Source organism: Papio anubis, chromosome 3, assembly GCF_008728515.1.
Source record: "Papio anubis isolate 15944 chromosome 3, Panubis1.0, whole genome shotgun sequence".
Classification (NCBI taxonomy): domain Eukaryota; kingdom Metazoa; phylum Chordata; class Mammalia; order Primates; family Cercopithecidae; genus Papio; species Papio anubis.
In genome coordinates this window covers 45,360,378-45,383,283 of record NC_044978.1, presented here as the reverse complement: position 1 = coordinate 45,383,283, position 22,906 = coordinate 45,360,378, and the positions used below count along the sequence as shown (strand labels likewise).

General features: G+C 40.8%; 1 protein-coding gene across 1 annotated transcript in view; it reads right to left on the bottom strand.

Annotated features, from left to right (window-relative positions):
• Nucleotides 1-16,526, bottom strand: part of FREM3 (FRAS1 related extracellular matrix 3) — a 108,930-nt gene extending 92,404 nt beyond the window's left edge. The window contains exons 1-2 of the mRNA XM_003899225.5: nucleotides 10,713-16,526; nucleotides 8,388-8,477 (exon numbers count right to left, since the gene is read on the bottom strand). Of these exons, the coding sequence (XP_003899274.3) occupies nucleotides 8,388-8,477; nucleotides 10,713-15,903 (5,281 nt within the window). The 5' untranslated portion in view covers nucleotides 15,904-16,526. The remainder of the gene's footprint in view (nucleotides 1-8,387; nucleotides 8,478-10,712) is intronic.
• Between the last annotated feature and the right edge of the window lie 6,380 nt (nucleotides 16,527-22,906).

Here is a 22,906-nt window from a genome sequence, read left to right as displayed (position 1 = left end):
CTAGAAGGGTTAGGGGCCTATCTTCAGTCTCCTTAAACAAAATAATTATTAGCCAAGAATTTTGTATCCAGCAAAAGTAAGCATCATATATGAAGGAAAGATACAGTCTTTTTCAGATGAACAAGTGCTGAGGGAATTCATCATTACCAAGCTACCACTATAGGAACTCTAAAGGACCTCTAAATCTTGAAACAAATCCTGGAAACACATCAAAACAGAACCTCTTTAAAGCATAAATCACACAGGACCCATAAAACAAAAATACAAGTTAAAAAGCAAAAAACCAACAAAAACCAAAGTACGTAGGTAACAAAGTGCATGATGACTGCAATAGTACCTCACATTTCAATACTAACATTGAATGCCAGTGATCTAAATGCTCTGCTTAAAAGATACAGAACCAGCTTCATTCATGTCCAAACTAACACAACAACAGAAAACCAAACACAGCATATTCTCACTCATAAGTGGGAGGTGAATAATGAGAACACATGGACACAGCTGCGCGGGGCTCATCACACACCAGGGCCTGTCGAGGGGTGGGGGCCTGGGGGAGGGATGGCATTAGGAAAAATACCTAATGTAGATGATGGGTTGATGGGTGCAGCAAACCACCATGGCATGTGTATACCTATGTAACAAATCTGCATGTTCTGCACATGTACCCCAGAACTTAAAGTGTATATATATATACACACACACACACACCCCAGAACTTAAAGTATATATATATGTACACACACATATATATATACTTTAAGTTCATATATATATGTGTGTGTGTATATATATAAAAGATACAGAACCACAGAATGGATAAGAACTCACCAACCAACTATCTGCTGCATTGAGGAGACTCAGCTAGCACATAAGGACTCACATAAACTTAGAGTAAAGGGGTGGAAATAGGCATTTCATGCAAACAGATACCAAAAGTGAGCTGGTGTAGCTATTCTTATATCAGACAAAACAAATTTTAAAGTAACAGCCGTTGGAAGAGACAAAGAAAGACATTATATAATGGTAAAAGGCCTCATCCAACAGGAAAATATCACAATCTTAAACATATATGCATCTAACACTGGTGCTCCAAAATTTATAAAGCAATTACTAATAGACCTAAGGAATGAGATAGACATCAACACAGTAAGAGTGGAGGACTTAAATACTCCACTGACAGCAATAGACAGGTCATGAAGATAGAAACAAGGGATTTAAACTATACCTTGGAACAAATGGACTTTAACAGATATATACAGAACATTGTATACAACAATAGCAGAATACACATTCTATTCAACAGTACATGAAACATTCTCCAAGATAGATCATATGATAGGCCATAAAACGAGCCTGAATAAATGTTAGGAAATTGAAATTATATCAAGCACTCTTTCACACCATAGTGGAATAAAACTCCCAAAGGAACCTTCAAAACCATGCAAATACATGGAAATTAACCTGCTCCTGAATGAGCATTGGGTCAAAAACAAAATCAAGATGGAAATTAAAAAATTCTTCAAACCGAACGACAATAATGACACAACGTATGAAAACCTCCGGGATACAGCAAAGGCAGTGCTAAGATAAAAGTTCATAGTCCTAAACACCTACATCAAAAAGACTGAAAGCACAGATAGACAATCTAAGGTCACACCTTATGAAACTAGAGAAACAAGAACAAACCAAACCCAAACTCAGCAAAAGAAAGGAAATAACCAAGATCAGATCAGAACTAAATGAAATTGAAACAAACAAACAAAAAATACAAAAGTTAAATAAAACAAAAAAGCTGGTTCTTTGAAAAGATAAATAAAATTGATAGACCATTGACAAGATTAACCAAGAAAAGTAGAGAGAAAATCCAAATAACCTCACTAAGAAACAAAACAGGAGATATTACAAATGACACCACTGAAATAGAAAAGATCATTCAAGGCTGCTATGAACACCTTTACTCACATAACTAGAAAACCTAGAAGAGATGGATAAATTCCCGGAAAAATACAACCCTCCTAACTTAAATTAGGAAGAATTAGATGCCCTGAGCAGACCAATAGCAAGCAGTGAGATTGAAATGGTAATTAAAAAATTATCAACAACAACAACAAAAAGTCCAGGACCAGATGGATTCACAACAGAATTCTACCCGACATTCAAAGAAGAATTGGTACAATTCTTTTGACACTATTCCACAAGATAGAGAAAAATAGAACCCTCCCTAATTCATTCTACAAAGCCAGCATCACCCTAATACTAAAACCAGGAAAGGATATAACCAAAACTGAAAACTACAGACCAATATCCTTGATGAACAATGGATGCTAAAATCCTTAATCAAATACTAGCTAACTAGTCCAACAATATGTCAAAAAGACAAATAATCCACCATGATCAAGTGGGTTTCATATCAGGGATGCAGGGGTGGTTTAACGTCCACAAGTCAATAAATTTGATACACCACATAAACAGAATTAAAACCAAAAATCACATGATCATTTCAATAGATGCAGAAAGAGCATTTGACAAAATCCAGCATCCCTTTATTATTAAAACTCTCTGCAAAATTGGCATGCAAGGGGCATACTTTAATGTAATAAAAGCCATCTATGACAAACCCACAGCCAATATAATACTGAATGGGCAAAAGTTTAAATCATTCCCTTCGAGAACTGGAACAAGACAAGGATGTCCACTCTCACCACTCGTCTTCAACATAGTAGTGGAGGTCCTAGCCAGAGCAATCAGACAAGAGAAAGAAATAAAGGGCATCCAAATCGGTAAAGATGAAATCAAACTGACACTCTTTGCTGATAATATGATCATTTACCTTGAAAACCCTAAGCACTCCTCCAGAAAGCTCCTAGAACTGATAAAATAATTCAATAGAGTTTACGGGATACAAGAATAATGTACACAAATCAGTAGCTCTTCTATACACCAACAGCTACCAAGCAGAGAATCAAATCAAGAACTCAACCCCTTTTAAAATGCTGCAATAAAATAAAATAAAATAAAATAAAATAAAATAAAATAAAACAAAATAAAATAAAATAAAATAAAATACAATACTTAGGAATATACCTAACCAAGGAATCAAAAGACCTCTAGAAGGAAAAGTACAAAACACTACTGAAAGAAATCACAGACAACACAAACAAATGGAAATACATCTCATGCTCATGGATTGGTAGTATAAATATTGTGAAAATGACCATACTGCCAAAAGCAATCTACAAATTCAAGGCACTTCCCATCAAAATACCACCATAATTATTCATAGAATTAGGAAAAACAACTCTAAAACTCATATAGAACCAAAAAAGAACCCGTATAGCCAAAGCTAGACTAAGCAAAAAGAACAAACCTGGAGGCACCACACTACCTGATTTCAGACTGTACTATAAGGCCATAGTCACTAATACAGCATGGTACTGGTACAAGAGTAGGCACACAGACCAATGGAACAGAACAGAGAACCCAGAAATAAAGCCAAATACTTCCAGTTAACTGATCTTTGACAAAGCAAACAAAAAACATACAGTGAGGAAAGGACACCCTTTTCAACAAATGGTGCTGGGATAATTGGCTAGCCAAATGTAGGCGAGTGAAACTGGATCCTCGTCTCTCACCTTATACAAAAACCAACTCAAGATGCCTTAAGGACTTAATCCTAAGACCTGAAACTATAAAAATTCTACAAGATAACATTGGAAAAACCCTTCTAGACGCTGGCCTAGCCAAGGATTTCAAGATCCCAAAAGGAAATGCAATAAAAACAAAGATAAATAGCTGGGACCTAATTAAACGAAAGCGCTTTTGCATGGCAAAAGAAATGGTCAGCAGAGAAAACGCACAACCCACAGAGTGGGAGAAAGTCTTCACAATGTATATATCTGACAAAGGACTAATATCCAGAATTTACAACAAACTCAAACAAATCAGTAAGAAGAAAACAAACAATCCCATCAAAAAGCGGGCTAAGGACATTAATAGACAATTCTCAAAAGAAGATATACAAATGGCCAACAAACATGAACAAATGCCCAACATCACTAATAATTAGGGAAATGTAAATCAAGACCACAATAAGATACCACCTCACTCCTGCAAGAATGGCAATAATCAAAAAATAATAATTTAAAAAAAGCAGTAGATTTTGGTGTGGATGTGTTTGTTAATCAGGGAACACTTCTACACTGCCAGTGGGAATGTAAACTAGTACAGCCACTACAGAAAACAGTGTGGAGATTCCTTAAAGAACCAGAAGTAGAACTACCATTTGATCCAGCAATCCCATTACTAGGTATCCACCCAGAGGAAAAGAAGTCATTATTTGAAAAAGATACTTGCACACGCATGTTTATAGCAGCACAATTCACAATTACAAAATCATGGAGCCAACCCAAATGCCCATCAATAAATGAGTGGATAAAGAAACTGTGGTATATATATACAATGGAATACTATGCAGTCATAAAAGGAATGAATTAACAGCATTTGCAGTGACCTTGATGAGATTGGAGACTATTATTCTAAATAAATTAACTCAGTAATGGAAAACCAAATATCATATGTTCTCACTGATATGTGAGAGCTAAGATATGAGGACGCAAAGGCATAAGAATGATACAATGGACTTTGGGAACTTGGGGGGAAGAGTGGCAAGGGGGCAAAAAATACTGTATACTGCTCGGGTGATGGGTACACGAAAATCTCACAAATCACCACCAAAGAACTTACTCATGTAACCAAATATCACCTGTACCCCCAAAAACTTATGGAAAAAAAAAAAAAAGAAAATGCAGCCTTGTCAAAACCTTGATTCTATTCTAGTAAGGACCATTTTGGATTTCTGAACTCCAGAACTGTAAGATGACAGATTTGTGTTGGTTCAAGCCACTAAGTTTGTGGTAATTTGTTATAGCAGCAATAGGAAACGAATAAAATCCTCATAATAATTCTAAGGGGCGCATGCCATCATTATCTTCAGCTCATAGGTGAGCAAACTAAAGCACAGGCAGTTTCTCAAATATGTAAGACTACAAGAGTTGAGCTGGGATTTGGACACAGACAGCCTGGGTCCAGAGCCTATTAATTAGAAGCCTTCATGGTATCACTCTTGAGATTTTAGCAAAGTTGGAGCGCGAGGGTCATTTTTGCCAGTATTTCCATTCTTAAGACCCCTGAGCTAAGCTGCAGCATACACCTAATGTCAGTTCTGGAGGCAGGGCAGGGTCTTCTTTTAACAGTTTGAATATTGGTATGGAAACAACAACGACGACAGTGAAAGATCTATTTCTAGAAGGGTATAACACCTTCTGTTAGTGCTATGTGCCATTAGGAAAAAAAAATTATTAATAGATCAAATGGAAATGTTCAACATTCCATTTGGGAAATCTTTTTAAAGTGAGGGCATTTTGAAAGAAAAAACGATTAAGTCAGCTACTGTAAAGCAATGGATTCATAATATTTCAAAATAACAGATAATAAAACGTTTAAAGTGAGTCCTTTATCAGCTGTTCCAGGAATGCCCATCATCAGCAGACATGGATCTTAGCTCCATGCACAGTACGTGGAAGGCAACTAAAAAATTCACTGGTTGGGCATGGCAGCACATGCCTGTAGTACCAGCTACTTGAGAGGTGGATGTGGAAGGACCAACTTGAAGCCTAGAGTTCGAGCCACTGCATTCCAGCCTGGGCAACATAGAGGGATCCTGTTTCTAGAAAAAAATCTTAAAGAAATAATTTTTAAAAATTCCAGTTTGTCCCTGGATCCAAGGGAAAAAAATTCACTGGATAAATGAATGTGCAAATATTTAATTAGTTTATGTATACATACTTTAAGATCCAGCTATGAACAAATGTATCCTCAAATACTTTGGACTCTGTGTTTGATCATTCTTATCACTTTGATTCTCAAGGCGCTTCTTTGTCAGGTTAGGAAGTGCAGTCTTGGCTCTGTTCTCTAACTTTTGCCTATGGCTTCAGCTTCCCAAAGCAGGGTGAGTGTAGCATTAGCAGTTAAGAACCCTAGCTTTGGAATTGGCAAGACCTGGATTTGATTCCAGTTTACTTGCCTGTTACTTGTATGACTTCAGGCAAGTTATTTAACCGTGGTGTCTTCATTTTAAAGTGGGCATCATAACATTTACTTTTTATTTTGTAGTGAGGATCAAAAGTCATAATGTCTTTAAGGACAGGCTAGCTCACAGAAAAAAGTTAAAACATGGTAGCTACATAAAATCCACCTTACAGTGTCATCACAGACTGTATTTTTGTTTGTAATGTTGTCCACAAAGCATAGTGTCAGAGTCAGAGGTACATCTTTTTAGAGTGACGATCGTTTCAAAAACAGAAAGGAAAATATTCAAGATAAAGCATTTGTCTTACATTTATTTATGAGCCTGTTTAAAGGCATACATTCATCTTTTTAGCAACTTATGGTTCTTGAGAACTTGGGAAAGGGAAAGAAGATTTGGTTTTAAACTTTAAGGAAGGAAATGGGGAGGAGGGATCAGTGGTTTCAACTGTAGTTAGTCTTATCAGAAGGGGAGAAAATATCTAGTTAATGGGCACCTATTTTTTTTTAATTTATTTATTATTATTATACTTGTTGTAGGGTACATGTGCATAACGTGCATGGCTTGTTACATATGTATACTTGTGCCATAAGTTGGTCTGTTGCACCCATCAACTCGGCTATTTACATCAGGTATAACCCCAATGCAATCCCTCCCCCCTCCCTCCCCCATGATAGGGGCCCCGGTGTGTGATGTTCCCTTCCTCAGTCCAAGTGATTCATTGTTCAGTTCCCACCTATGAGTGGGAACATGCGGTGTTTGGTTTTCTGTTCTTGTGATAGTTTGCTAAATCAAAACCACAATGAGATACCATCTCACACCAGTTAGAATGGCGATCATTCAAAAGTCAGGAAACAACAGGTGCTGGAGAGGATGTGGAGAAATAGGAACACTTTTACACTGTTGGTGGATTGTAACCAGTTCAACCATTATGGAAAACAGTATATGCATTCCTCAAGGATCTAGGAACTAGATGTACCATATGACCCGCAGCCATCCCATTACTGGGGATATACCCAAAAGGATATAAATTATGCTGCTATAAAGACACATGCACACGCATATGTTTATTGCAGCACTATTCACAATAGCAAAGACTTGAATCAACCCAAATGTCCATCAGTGACAGATTGGATTAATAAAATGTGGCACATATACACCATGGAATATTATGCAGCCATCAAAAAGGATGAGTTTGCGTCCTTTGTAGGGACATGGATGCAGCTGGAAACCATCATTCTTAGCAAACTATCACAAGAATGGGCACCTATTTTTAAATTAAATTTTTTTTAAAAAATGAACAAGAATCGGGTGAAAGCACCTACTTTTTATGAAGTGCTTTACGTTTATGATCTTAGTCAATCCTCTTAGCAACCCTTTGACATAGGTATGAAGACCACCACTTTATACATGGGGGAATGAATGAAGAGGACAAGGTCACTAACTCAAGGTCACATGGGACAAGTTGGGATTCAAACCCAGTCAGTATACCATACGGCCTCTCATAGAGGACTACTTTACAATAAATTCAATTATTGACTGATTACACATGATTTAGGCAGAAAATGCAGTTTACTTACTGGGAATGAGTAATGATTTGTACTGAAAGAGTTTACTGAGTGGCAAGCAGCACACAGAGATAATTTCTGCTCTTATCCTGTCATACTGCAAAATGATTTTTCTGCTGACCACATAATCATTGAATCCCTAGGTGTGTAAAGAAAGTGGCTTCTGTTAACTAGATGCTGCCCATTATTCTACTTTGAAGTTAATAGTACACAGACCAAGCTGCAGCATAAACAGGCAGTTTTAAAGTAAGCTTTCCTCTATGCTGGGAGATATATATATATATTTACCCCATCCAGAAAGATTTCAAATCTAAGGTCAGGGAGCCATAAGATTCAGTTCTGCAAATAAAAATCCCAACAAAATCTGAAGATGTATTTTCTAATTTGTTTCAGAATGATAGAAACCACTAGCTAGATTCACAGAATCTCTTGAAGGTGAGATTCACTTGCCTATATGATGTCACACATGATCCAGATCAGATAAAATACTTCACATTTCACTTATCAAATTCCTCATTACTTTTCCTTCCTAAAAAGTTATTTATCAAGAATCATTTGGCACAGGACCATAAGAGAAACAAAAAGAATTAATTTGTTTGTATTATGACATTATTGATTGTGATTACTTGCTTATATGATGCCTGTACTTGCCTAGAAATTATTTAATTTTTTTCCTATTTTATGTTGATTTTAGTTAACCACGAGTCCTTTTGAAGGTTTTATTACTGACTTACCATTGTCTTCAACAGAGAAATAGAAGATATCCTTTGATGCATTGCTGCCCTCATTCAAGACATAGGATATCTTCATCTCATCAATGTCAGCTAAAAAAAAAAAAAAAGAGCAAACGTCACACATAGTCATATTGGCACAAATGAAAATGAGTATGTTAACAACCTCAAAGTTTTAATTAGGCATAGAAATACTCCAATTAATAAATTTGAAAATAATGATTAAGTGAACATGAATCTTCTTAAAGCTACAATGTCAAAAATAAAACTTTAGTTTGAAACTTTATCACAATGAGGTACCATCTCACCCCAGTCAGAGTGGTGATTATTAAAAAGCCAAAAAATAACAGATGCTGGGTGAGGTTGCAGAGAAAAGGGAACATTTATAGATTGTTGGTGGGAGTGTAAATTAGTTCAGCCATTGTGGAAAGCAGTGTGGTGATTCCTCAGAGAACTAAAAGCAGAACTATCCTTCAACCCAGCAGTCCCATTACTGGGTATACACCCCAAAAATATAAATCATTCTACCATAAAGACAAATGCATGCAAATGTTCATTGCAGCACTACTCACAATTGCAAAGACACTGAATCAACCTAAATGTCCATCAATGATATATTGGATAAAGAAAATATATTACATATACACCATGGAATACTATGCAGCCATTAAAAACTAGATCATGTGTTTTTGTTGTTGTTGTTGCTTTTTCAGGAACATGGATAGAGCTAGAGCTATTATCCTTAACAAACTAATTCAGGAACAGGAAACCAAATACTGCATATTCTCACTTATAAGTGGGAGCTAAATGATGAGAACTCATGAATACAATGAAAGGAACAGTTGACAGTGAGGTCTTCTTGAGGGTGGAGGGTAGGAGGAAGGAGCAGAGCAGAAAAGATAACTACTGGGTACTGGGCTTAAATACCGGGGTGATGAAATAATCTGTACAACAAACCAGCATGACATGAGTTTAAATATATGTACTTCCAAACCTCAAATAAAAGTAAGAAACCCTGACTTTGTCACAGTGCTACTATGTGCATATTCTCTGGGTGCTAAAGCCCAGCAAGGAGGGCATTCTAGTTACGTGTGCTTTACAACATCCTGGCCCTCTATTGAGAGCCAGGTCTATCTGGTTTTGAATCTTCTGCACAAGTATAGAGCTTGACATATTTGTGGATACTCATGAACTATTTGTCAAAATGAATTTAAACAAGAATAATTGCTGCATCCTAAGAAAAAAGAAAATTAGAATAAAATCATGAGTTTTTCCTATTGCCTATTTTCTTGGGTAATAATTTGTTATGAAGGTCTATAATTATGTTTTTATATTGGTAATTATTAGTATTTTAAAAACAATTTGCTCTCGGAGGTGTTTGTAGAAATAATTCTTATAGAGTCACATGATTTTATTATTTAGAGTTTACATAAGTTTAATATTTGAAAATGTTATCACTGTTGTGATTGCATTATTTCTTTTTCTGTTATACTTTAAGTTCTGGGATACATGTGCATAACATGCAGATTTGTCACATAGGTATACACGTGCCATGGAGAACCACATATGATTTCATTTGCTTTAGAAGAAATTCTGAAAATGTAATCAAACTATTTTTTAAACATGTGTAAGTTTTCCTCTGAGTTTGCATCTAGGTTTACATGTATCATATGTGGGACATTTCATGCACAGAGCTATCTAAAAAAGTTATGACAACATAAAGAGCATTTAAAAACCAGCAGGTATCACATCACCTGGGAAAGTAGAGGGACCTGCCTCTAGTTCATAATTAGTAGTAACACCAAATATAAAAGAAAAAAATAATCTCAGGCAAACATAGTTCTGTGCTTTTATTAGATGTAGAAATTACATTTGAATAGTATAATAAAAATGAACAATGTAGGAATTTATATCCAAAATCTAGATACCAAACATCTTCAGAAATCTGGACTTACTAATAACTATGCAAATGATTTCTATATGTCATTCTTAAAATTCAAAATCAATCTGATATTATCAGAATTAATATAAGGTTATCTTATAATATTTCAGAAGTAGAAGCTGTCCTCCTGTGTTTAGCAGTTTTAAGGTATAACTACAACTTTATGAAATACGTGTGAGTTCCTGTTAAATAGGCATTCTGATGAAATTGATGAAAAAGGACTTGTTGCTTTGTTTGTTTTTAGAATAATTTCATACTTTACTGTATTTTATTAGAACAAGAATCTTAGTGCAAATGTCTGAGGTCAGGACAATTTTACACAAAGCTGGGAGATCTGATCCAATGAAGGGGAGGGACAGAATAGTCAGGGAAGAATGCATACTAACCTTGTGTAAACTCTCGAGTGCTCTGGTTTCCAAGGCCAGTTCTGATAATGAAGCCATGCTCTGGTCCTCTGGTAACTTTATACTTCAGAAGCCTGTGGGGACTGTCCTGATCTTCTGCCTTCAGAGACTTACTGGTAATCAAGAAGCCCATATGTCCAGTGTGAAGGCGCTTCAAGGTTAGGGCACCCCTATTGATAGTAATCTGGGGAAGCCTATTGTCTAATAATCTTATCTGGACCCTCATTACTTGAGGTTTGTGTGTCTCCAGGGCAGTGTCTGGGAGGACATAGAAATCAGTGTGAGTGCCATCTGTCACAGTCAAGGAGAAACTATCTTCAGTGGTCTCACTGCCGTCGTGCTTGTAGCTAATCAGGTTCTTGTTCAGGTCTTGCTTGGTGAAAGTGGTCACAGGATGGCTACCATTGTACAAAATCTTGCCATGCATGGGGACCTGGGTGATGGTAAAGAGAATAAGATAATCTGGGGTATCCTTGTCTTCCACTGTCAACTCAAGGGGAGTGATCAGTTGGCTAGCCTCTTTCTGTAGTGTTAGTCTATGGATGGTCAAGATAGGTTTCTTATGATCCACATCAGTGATGAAGATCCTGAAGGTTCTGGACACAGGGTAGAGTTCACTGATCACTTGAAACTCAAAGCTGTCCATCTTTTTCTCATCATTTGAAGTATGGACATAGGATATTTTGTTGCTAGCCAATTGAAGCTGAGTGAAAGAGGCAATGGGTTCCCCAGCATGGTCAGAACTTTCTAGGTGACCCAGGCTTGGAGCCCGTGTAATGTTAAAGTGATGTTCATCAGAGCTGTTGATATCACTGTTGCTAAGCAGACTGTTGGTAAGGGTCACTCTGGCACCTTCTGTTAAGGTGATCCTTTTGCTGATTACCTCAGGGAAGACCTTGTCTAAGTTGCCAATAGTGACATAGAAGTAGTGGTCTGTCAAAGTGTTAACCCCATCAGTCACATCAAACTTGATAATATCAACAATCCCTTCTTGGCCTGTGTGGATATAGCAGATGAGGCCTCTGTCAATCTCATCCTGAGTAAAGTTCATTCCCAGAGTAAGATTGTTCCTCACTTCTCCTCTGGGTTTTCTCAGCCTCTGTAGAAGCCCTTGTTGAGGCCCAGAATGGAGGACAAAACTGAGGCTCTTATCATCTGAGTCAAGATCTGTGGCCTTGAGGATCTGATTTGTGATGATCTCAGAGTGTCCTTTCTCTACTTTCAGCCCATTGTTGACAGTCAGCTGAGGAGTTTCATCATCCACTAGGGTCACTACAATGGGTACCTTCCTGTGGGTGGTGTGCTTGCCATCACTTAGCCAGACCTCAAAACTGTCCTCTTTGGTCTCTGAGTCATCATGCTCATACACAATGGTGGAGGCCTCCTGAATCTCCTTGAGGGTGAAGCTGTGGATGGGCTGGCTGCCCGTAGCCAGCTGCTCTATGATTTGTCCATGCCGAGGGAGGACTGTGAGTTGAAAGTGGAGCTCATTCGGTGGCAGGTCAGCATCTGCTCCATTGAGCAGCTGGGTGTCTATGACCAGGCTCATCCCCTCTAGTACCTCAAACTCATGGGCAAAAAGTTTAGGCTGCTCATCATTGGTGGGTAGGATGATTATAGGGAAGAAGACATTTGGGGAGAAGTTGATGCCATCAGAGCAATAAAAGGTGAATTGATCCTCTTGTGGCTCTACTCCCTTGTGAATACTCTGTACATAATTGATATGCCTCACTTGGACATCTCTGAGGGAGAAAGCACTGATGGGGCTGCCAGACTGGGACATTTTTGAACCAGGAGCTGGTGCAATATTTTCCAGGTAGCCAGAGGCTGGTTGACTAGTCACTGTGCAGAGGAGTTCATCTTGAGGAGTGTCCACATCTTCAACATGGAGATGTTGTAAGGTCAAGGAGTTCTTCTCACCTTCATAGACAATGAAGGACTCCCCCACCAAGACCCTGGGTCCCACATTGTCCACAGGCAGCACAGTTACTCGTACCTGTACTCTCTCTATTATGCTATTCCCCACTACCCATTGGTATGAATCATTGGAGAGGATGAGGCTGAAGGCATCGTGCTGCTTTCGAAAACCAACTTCACCTACAGTGTGGACATAGGCTACTCTCCCACTGATGAGGTCCTCTTGGGTGAATCGTTCTGTGGGCAAACCATTGACCAGAATAGTGCCCAATTTGGGGCTGTCCTTTACAATGAAAGACAGCATCAAGTGATGTACATCCTTCCTTTTGCCATGGATGACACCCATGGTAATTTCAGTGGCTTTATTCTCTAGTACATCTATAGAAACATCCAATAATGAACTACTTGTGATAGAGATCCTAGGACTTTTGTTAGCCACACTGGGATGCACGGAAATTGGGATGGTGATGGGTATATGGTGCACCCCATCACTTACTTCCAGATGGAAAGTGTCACTGGTAGTTGTCTGGTCTCTACCATGCTGGTAAGAGACACTCCCATTAATAATGTCAGCTTGCATGAAAGATTCCCCTGGGACCATACATTTTTTAAAGTACTGCAAGCGTCCATGTTGGGGACTGCGGACTAATATGAAGACAATTTGGTCAATGTCTGTGTCTGGGTCTGTAACATGCAGCTCATTACTGCTGAGGTTAAAGCTGCCTCCCTCTAAGACAGTAAAGCCTCTGTTGGTGACTTCTGGGGGCTGGTTGTCCACAGGTTGCAGGAATAATGTAAATGTGCCTGGCACGCTATTGCCTGCAGCATCTTCCACCTGGTAGGTAAACTGCACAACCCGTGGTGCAATACCTAACTTCTGTGGAGGCTGGTAGGCAACTTCACGCTGATTTACCTGGGCTTGGGTGAAGTGCGTGATGAGTGTGTCTGGTGAATCAGTGAGCACAATTTCTCCAGCCCGGACTTGGTGGTTTCGATCTGTGTCAGTCGGGAGTGTCAGTAGGGTGTACCATAGGTTCTGGTCATCAGAGCCCTGGTCAATGTATCGGAGGAAGTTCTTCTGGAAGTGAGTGAGTTGGTATTCTTGTACAGTCATTTCTAGTGTAGTTCCTGGATACAGCTGTGGACTCAGTATATCCGCTGGCTGGACCTTGATGGTGAAAATGTGCTGGTTGGAGAGATTGGGTGGGTCATGGTCATCCTGCACATGGAAAGCCAGCTGGACCATTACAGTTTGAGAGCTGTGTGGTCCAAGATGGCGGTAGAAGAGTCTCCCTTCCATTATGTCTCTCTGTAGCCACTCAGTCACCACTTTCTCATAAAGCCCTTCCTTTTCCATGTAGTGCCAGTCCCCACCTTCGGTGGAGAGAGGTAGTTCAGCCTGCCGCAGCAACATGTCCCCCAGGTAGTGGCCTGAGTGGGAGGAACCAGGGGCCACCTCCCACTGTGGTGCTTCCTTATTTCCTTCTAAGAGCTGGTTCTCTAGCACAAAGTGGATGGTTGAGTCCTCAGAGTCAATATCAGTAGCGCTCAGTACAAAGGGAGAGATCTGGACCACCTGCCCTTCCGTCAGTGAGAGTCCTGTGTTAGTATTGACCATTGGTGGTTCATCATCCACAGGTAGGATGGTGACGGGAAAGAGAAATTCCACTTGGTGGTGTCCGTCCTCCATCCGGAAGATGATGTTGTCACTGTAGGTGTTGCTGCCATCATGCTGATACACCACTCGCCTTGCTGCCAGGTCCGCAGGTGTGAAATTCTTGCACCCAGCAGGTGCCCCAAACACCACCAGCTGCCCATGTCTCAAGCCCCTGACTGCAGCCATTTTCACCTCTTCTAGGTTATCTTTATCACTGATAGGAACGCTGTGGGTGCTGGACAAGGGCCTTGACTGACCTTCAAAAAGCACAAGTCCCCTGTTATGGCTAGCCACTGGGACCAGAGTATTCATGGATTTCACTGTCACCATGAAGGCAAAGGGGTCTGAGGCGGCGCCGTCTCCGTCCACCACCTCCAGTTCCAGCTGAAAGAGGCGCTCTCCATGGGAGTTCTCTGTAGGGGGCTGATAGGCAATCTTCAGCTCCCGCAGCTCCTGCTGGGTAAAGAAGGAGACTGGAAGGCCTAGTGGGTCGTCGGTGCTGACCACGTAGCCCTGCTGCCCTGGATGCCCTGGTGCGGGAGTGGGGGCGTTGAGAATGTTGAACACCAGGTCGCCAGGGTCTGACTCGACGTCCTCCGCGGCTAGTGCGTCAGGTGTCAGGGCTGTCAGCACAAATGGATCCACCTCCATCATCATCGTGGCCATGAAGCTGGGTCTGGGCGGTGTGTTCTTGGCTCCCCCGAGGATCCTCACCAGCAGCTGGAAATGCTCGCGGACCAGCACACCCCCGGACCCAGCGTCCTGGCCCTCAGGCCCCAGCAGCTCCACCATCATTGGCAAGTAGTCCCGATTGGGCGAGGAGGCAGCGGTGTGCTGATAGCGCACCCCAGCCCGGAGGAAAGCTTCACAGTCTACGCGCTTGCCCCTGGGGAGAGGGGACCCCATCACGTCCACCAAGCGCCCGTACTTGGGCAGGGGGCCGTCCTCTTGAGGAAGTGGGGTGAGCCGGCACCTGCGGCTGGCCGTGGCTCTGTACTTCAGGGAGGCGAAGTCCAGCACTCTCCTGTCGATGGCACGGCTCCAGCCCTGCAGCTTCTCCACTACCAAAGGCCTGTTGCGCGTCACCAGCTCCAGCTGGGAAAAGACCACGTCCACCGCCAGCGTGAAGGGCAGCACCAGAGTGTGAGTCGGGGCGTCGTAGCGCAGCTGCAGCAGCACCCGGGCGCGTCCGGGGCTGTGGGAGCCGAAATGAGTGTACTGGACCTGGCGGGGCCCAAAGGCGCAGGGGAAGCGGCGCGGGGAGAGCGCGCCCTTGAGCAGCGGCAGGGCGTCCAGTACCGTGACTTCGCACCGGTCCCCCGGCTGCACTCCAATCACCAGGTCCCGGAGCGGGTCGAGCCAAAGGGAACGACCCAAGGGCACCCGGAGTCCAGGGTTGGCAATCAGCACGCTAGGGCCGTCGGGGCGAGTGCCTTCAAGCGCACCCCAGGCGTGCAGGTAAAGCGCCGGGTCGGGCTCGGTCCCAAGCGACGATGCCTGTCCCTGCAGCGCAGGGCGACTCAAGAGCAGGCAGGCGAGCGCCACAAGGAGCTGGCTGGGCTTCCCAGTCGGGTGCCGAGAAGCCCCCGCCATGGCCATGGATGGCTCCTGGCGTTGGGATTCCCGGAGTGGGGGTGCCCTGTCCAAAGAGGGATCCGCTCAGTCGCAGGTGCAGGCAGTGGAGGCGGTAGCTGCTGTCCAGTCGGTAGCCCAGGCGCGGATCCAGCAAGAGCCAGCGGCTGCGCTTCTGCTGCTGCAGGTAACGGCAGCGGGGGAATGGGCTCTGCCCACCTCCTGCTCTGCCCGGGCCCAAGTCTGCCTCTGCTGGTTTCTGGGGCCGCCCAGATACGCGCCCAGCGCGGCTAGACTTAGCGAGGGTGCAGCGCTCTTCCCTCCGCTCCTGGGTGCTTCACCCCGCCTACCTTACACACCTTCGCGCCCGGAGCCGTGGTCGCCGCGCTGCTGCCCACGCTGCCAGACTCCGACCAGCTCGTTTGGATACTCTCTTTCCCGGGTGCCGCAAAGGGATTGTCCCCCCTCAGGGTTGGGAGAGAGACGGTGACTGTACTCGGGTCAGTCCTGCGTCTGTGAGACTGCGCTCCTGCTGTCCATTCATCCAGGGAATGGTGTTTCTGAAAAGGGGGAGAGACACCATTCCTCTTCCTTACCGCTGACAGGAGTGTATTTTCTAGCCAAAAACTGAGTCTCACTTCGGACATAAAAGACACTGGTGGGAGCTATTTTGCAAATAGGATTTTCTAGCTGTCTGTCTGATGAAGCAGCTTATTCAGCATCTTGTAATTCGGTGCTTCCAAACAACCCTGACATTTTTCTTCTGCTCAGGTTTTGAAAAAGAAAATCAGCACCCAAACTTGAATAGCTTGTAATCTTTTTTTTTTTTTTTTTTTTTTTTTTTTTTTTTGTCATTGGGTCTCACATAACACAATCAGGTGTGCGGCTCGGCTTCTTTCCGTTTTCTTAGAATGTGATTTCCATGTCTGATCAACAGTGACTTGCCTGTTAGTTTATTAGACATGCTCTTTTCTAATTACTTTCTTCGTAGACAGTAGCCAGAGGGGAGGATGTCAAGGGAAACAGTAGCAGAGAAAATATTTAACACAGGTACTTGGATCAATTTCTGTGGCTCAATCTATTTGACACCCTGAATCAGGCTCTTCGTGGCTCTCAGATGAAGATGACCATGAATGTAGTGTTAGGTACTTAACAAAATCCTATTAACTTTTTAAGTTTTAAAATAGCCAATTTAGTTACAGTGCAGAGTAATCTTTTTCTATAAATAAAGTAGTAATAATAGTAACTTGCTTCCTTATAAAATTAATGTGAATGTGAGAGACCTTTTGATGGCAGTAAAAATAGATGCCTAAAACTATATTGAGAGAAATGGCTTCAAGGGGGACTAGAACTCTTTAAATGTCATCCCCAAGTTATTCTTTTAGTTTTTTACAGTGTTACAAATGCCTGTTTCATTCACTGCAGCAACAGCATCAGCTGATTTCCAGGGCAAGTATAATCTGCTAGTGACTTGAAAGATTTAATTTTCTCTCTAAACATTTAAAGTAATCATCCAGTGAAATGCTATGTGTCTATACAATTCACTTTAGTTGAATGTTAGTGTGCCCCATTAGCACACAGATTTGTTCATATAACAGAATTTTGAGATAATAAGTTTGAATCAATATGTGTTTAGCCTAATTATACCATATTCAGTGTATCTGGGAAAATATTATTTTAAAATATATTTTTAATTGAAACACCAGTAAAATTTCATTGTAAAAATGAGTCATTATATTATATTTTATAAAGCTGCTGCCTTGTCCAAAGGACGGGTTTTTATGGTAGAACTTTTATTAATTTGCATATATTAAAGTTACCTAATGAATATTCCTATAAGAGTGCAGCTTTGGTTCTTTTTCAAGCACACTCACTCACTTTGGGACAAGTACCTTTTTTTTCTGTGCTATTTTCACTGGAAGTAGAGATGGATGTGGACAACTGAGATAACAGAAAGCTAAACTACTATATTTATATTTTTGTCCTCTGACCCTCCCTCTTAAGCATATATTCCCTTCTCCTCTTCTTCACCATTAAATGTCTTGAAAGGGTTTTTTATTTCGTTACTGTCTCCATTTCTTCACCTCTCACTCATTGTCTCTTTAGGGCACTCCCAGTCTGGTTTCCACCTTAGACACACCAACAAAACTTTCGCTAAGGTCATTAGTAACTTCCACCCGGCAAACTCCTATAGCTATCTCTCATGTTGTTAATGTTGCCACACCTTTCTGATTTCTCTTCTACCTCCCAGTTTAAGTCCCATTTCTTCAGGAAGCACTTTTCATATGCTCTTCAAACCATGTTGCAAAATCTCTGTAATTATTTATTCATGTACAGGTCGATTAGCGTCTGTCTTCCCTGTTTGGCTTTAAGCTGTAGGAGAGCAGGGAGTATGTAATGTTCACCATTGATACTTAGTGCTTATGCCAAGTACTGGCACATAGCAGGTATGTAATAAGTGTTTGTTGATTGATTGAATGAATGAATGAATGAATAGAAAAATGAAGGAGAATCAGAAGTAGTGATCGACATACTATGCAGTCTAGGTGTCAGGCAGGAGAAACCAGTGCAAGTGTAGGATGACTTCTTTCTTCTTTCCTCGGAATATGCCAGTTCATTAGAGGTCAGTGGAAGCTCTGTTTAGAAAATTCAAATTTGATTTCTAGCCAAATATTTATATTACCAAAATTTTCTTTTCACAGGGCAATTTCACTATCCATATTGTACTTCAGTCTCTCATTAATCCAAATTTATTCTTTAAACCTGAGCTGCATCAAGTCTGTCATTATGTGGGAAGGAAAGTGGGAACTACAAACTGTATGCTATGCCCAAGGTTTTCTTTTTTCTCTTTTCTTTTTTCTTTTTTTCTTTTTGAGACAGAGTCTCGCTCTGTTGCCCAGGCTGGAGTGCAGTGGTGCTATTTCGACTCACTGCAAGCTCCACCTCCTGGTTTCTCGCCATTCTCCTGCCTCAGCCTCCTGAGTAGCTGGGACTACCCCACCACCACCACGCCCGCTCGGCTGATTTTTTGTATTTTTTAGTAGAGACGGGGTTTCAACGTGTTAGCCAGGATGGTCTCGATCTCCTGACCTCCTGATCTGTCCACCTCGGCCTCCCAAAGTGCTGGGATTACAGGCGTGAGCCACCGCACCCGGCCCCAAGGTTTTCATAAGCCCTACATTATGTGATCATTGTGAAAAACCCCTGCAAGCTGATTATGTGTCGTATTTCTAATTTCTATGTAATAATAGATCCCACTTCATACAGCTATCATAAGAATTAAACAGATTACTACACATAAAAGGCTTTGAATAGTGCCTGGCACACAGTAAGCACTCAATAAATGTAAGTAATTATTATAATTATAGATAAGAAATTGAGACTTACAGGAGTTAGGTAGAAAAATTTTACCTTGTGAATTAATTCCACTATAACTAAAAGTATGTCCTATTGGGAGGGACTTCTTACATACCCCTGTCACTTCAGGGCAACTTTCCATCATGCTGCACTTCATAAATAAGTGGCTCTGCCCTGAAGTACTTAGAATAAATGGCATTAAATAGGTCATAGAAGGGAGACTATGTGTCCAAATATCCTGAGTGTGCTGTGGCAGAGAGAGTCCATTTTTAGAAAAGTCACATCCAGCTTTCACAAGTTACTGGGAACAGGTAGGAAAAGTTCTCACCTCATGAACCAGGAGGTGCTAGAATAGTAGCCCCATTCCCTCAAACTAATGGAGCTGAGATCAGCTATCTAACCTGATCTTTGTGGAAGTTATTTTTTCTCTAGCAGCTGGAGAAACAAAAGATCTTAAACCCCACATGTCACACCATGAATGCCTTGAATCAGGTTGCTTGCAAATGTTTAGCATTGATGTACTTCAGTAAAGCCTATCTAGAGGCTTTGGTCTAATTGAGTCACCAGAGGGCTCTTAGAAGAACATGCTCCAGGGAGACTACAAGTAAAACAAAACAAAACAAAACAAAACAAAACAAAACAAAACATTAAAATGGCATCCAAACCATTTGTAACCTGTGGGGACTGCATCTTCAAGACAAGTTAACTGAAGTAAGTCACACAGCCTGTCAGTGGCGGAGCCACCTTTGCCTCCATCACATATAGACTCAGTGGGGCACCTTCATTTTCTGTGAGTCTCTCCCAACCTGAAGAGTGCAGTAGCTGCAGCCCCACCTCACTAACTACATCTCAGGGCCATGTCTTTCTTGCATAAATCTGGGCTAGGTTCTCCGTGCCCTCTGGGATGGGCACTATTATTCTCTGTGCCTCTACACATGATGGGATGTTGGTAAAGGCAGGCTCCATACAACGGAGCAAGGAGAAGATCATCATACCCAATGGAATGATCACTCAGCATTGTGATGCTGCATTCACTAACTTCTAAAACATTCCCAACCAACTACTAGTTATCCTATTTTGCTTGCCTTCAAAAAGGTGGTTGAAAGTCAAAATACAGGCCGGGTGCGGTGGCTCATGCCTGTAACCCCAGCACTTTGAGAGGCCGAGGTGGGTGGATTACGAGGTCAGGAGATCGAGACCATCCTGGCTAACACGGTGAAACCCCATCTCCACTGAAAATACAAAAATTAGCCGGGCATGGTGGCAGGTGCCTCTAGTCCCAGCTACTCTGAAGGTAGAGGCAGGCAAATGGCGTGAACCCGGGAGGCACAGCTGGCAGTGAGCCAAGATCGTGTGCCTCTGCACTCCAGCCTGGGTGACAAAGCGAGATTCCGTCTAAAAAAAAAATTAAAAAAATTAAAAAAAGAAAGTCAAGTACAATGGTAATGTCAGAGCCATTTGAAAACTGAATGGTGTGAAAAAAGAGGGAAGAGGGAAATGAATGTTTTGCCTGTTCTTCTGAGACATCAACTAGTATCTAAAAGAGAGCAGGTGTCAGTAGCTCTCTCATGCTGGAAAGAGCCATCCTTTAGGCTGTTGGCTACATGATCCCTGACTCTGAAAGTTCCTGTTCAGGCTGTCATTACTCAGAGAAAATGATGCACAGCAAGGCATTCAGAAGAGGGCAGCATGTATGAGGTAGGTGAAGACGGCTCTATCTTGCTCTGGGCCATCACAAAGAGCTGATTCAAACTCTCAATATTGGCTGAAAATAAGACCTTGAAAGAACAAAAGGGGTTATTCAGCACTAAATTAAAACATGATAATTGATCATCTTCCTTTAAATCATACAACATATAAAACAAGTAACTTTTATTTCAAAGAAAAGCACTAGGAACAGGTGTAAAACAAGAATCAAAGCTAAAAGATTGGGTAGTTTTCTAATGTACTTGATATTCTTTGTTCTATTTATAGTACATACAAGTACAATGCCTATTTAAATAGATTTCTTTTTAAGTAGTTTCAAATTTTAGGAGAAAAAGCTCTGATGATGAAGAAAATGATAGTACTTAATTGGCATTGGGTTTTTTTTGAGAACTTTTAGTTGAATCTACTCTCAAAATGACTTAAAGATAACATTACTTTGCACATTATTTGGGGTCTCCATTAATTCAATTTGAATGAGTTAGTGAAAGTCTGGCTTTTAGGCATAGTCCTGTTTATTTGTCTACAGGTTTTGTCTGATGAAGAATTGTGTAATTTTACTAGATCAGCTTTTGTCTTTCTTAAAATACGATCCATTCCATATTATAATCATGACTTTAGCACTGAAGTTGAAAGCTCAGATAAATTCTGAAAATGACTTGTTAGTATATTTGTCAGTTAGATAAAATTACAATTACTTCTCAGTTTGTTTGTTTGTTTTTTTTGCATATCCTCTCAGAGCATTCCATTGTAATGTTTCCCCTTTTGATCAATAGTAAAAGTGCAGAATATGGGTAGGAAATACATGACTATTGAAATATGATTCTACCTTCATTAAATGTTTTCAAAGAGAATTGGTGTCTTCAGCAGTATCTTACTATATGATTTTACATCATACAGTATGTTATTATTATACCTACAAAATATGACTAGTAGCTATTGAATGGACGTTCAAATATCATATAAATGTTATCATTTAAACATTAATATATTTTTGGAAGATGTTGGTTAAAGGTACAATGTTTCAGTTCTGCAGGTTTAATAAATTCTAGAGATCTAATGTATAACATGGTGCCTATAGTTAATAATACTATCCTGTACACTTGAAATTTACTAAGATCTTAAATATTCTCACCACACATACACACACAAAGTTAACTCTGTGAGGTGATAAATAATTTAATTGCTTTAATTGTGGCAATTATTTCACAATGTCTTTGTATACCAAAACATCGTGTTATGCACTTTAAATGTAAAAAGCATTTATTTGTCAATTATATATCAATAAAGGTGGAAAAAACATTAATATGTTTTTATGTTAATTTTTTAGAAAATAATTTCAACTTTTATTATAGATTAAAGGGTACATGAGCAGGTTTGCTACGTGAGTATATTATGTGATGCTGAGGCTTGGGATCCCAATGATCCTGTCACTCAGGCATTGAGCATAGTAAAACAAAGTAAAACAACCACTTTGAAGAATCAACAGGTGGTCTTCAGCCCACATCCTTCTCCCTCTCTCCCCTAATAATAGACACTAGTAGTCCCCAGTGTCTATTATTCCCATCTTTACACTCATGTGTATTCAGTGTTTAGCTTCCACTTGTAAGTGAGACTGTGTGATATTTGATTTTCTGTTACTGCGTTAGTTTGCTTAGGATAATGGCCTCCAGCTGCATACATGTTGCTGCAAAAGACATAATTTCATTCTTTTTTATAGCTGTATAGTATTCCATGGTGTATATGTACCACATTTTCTTTATACAATCCAATGTTGATGGACACCTAGGTTGATTCCAAGTCTTTGCTATTGTGAACAGCACTGCAATGAGTGCAGGTGTCTTTCTGGTAGGATAAACTATTTTCCTTGGGGTATATACCCAGTAGTGGTATTGCTGGGTTGAATGGTAGTTCTGTTTTAAGTACTTTGAGAAATCTCCAAACTGCTTTCCACAGTAGCTGAATAAGT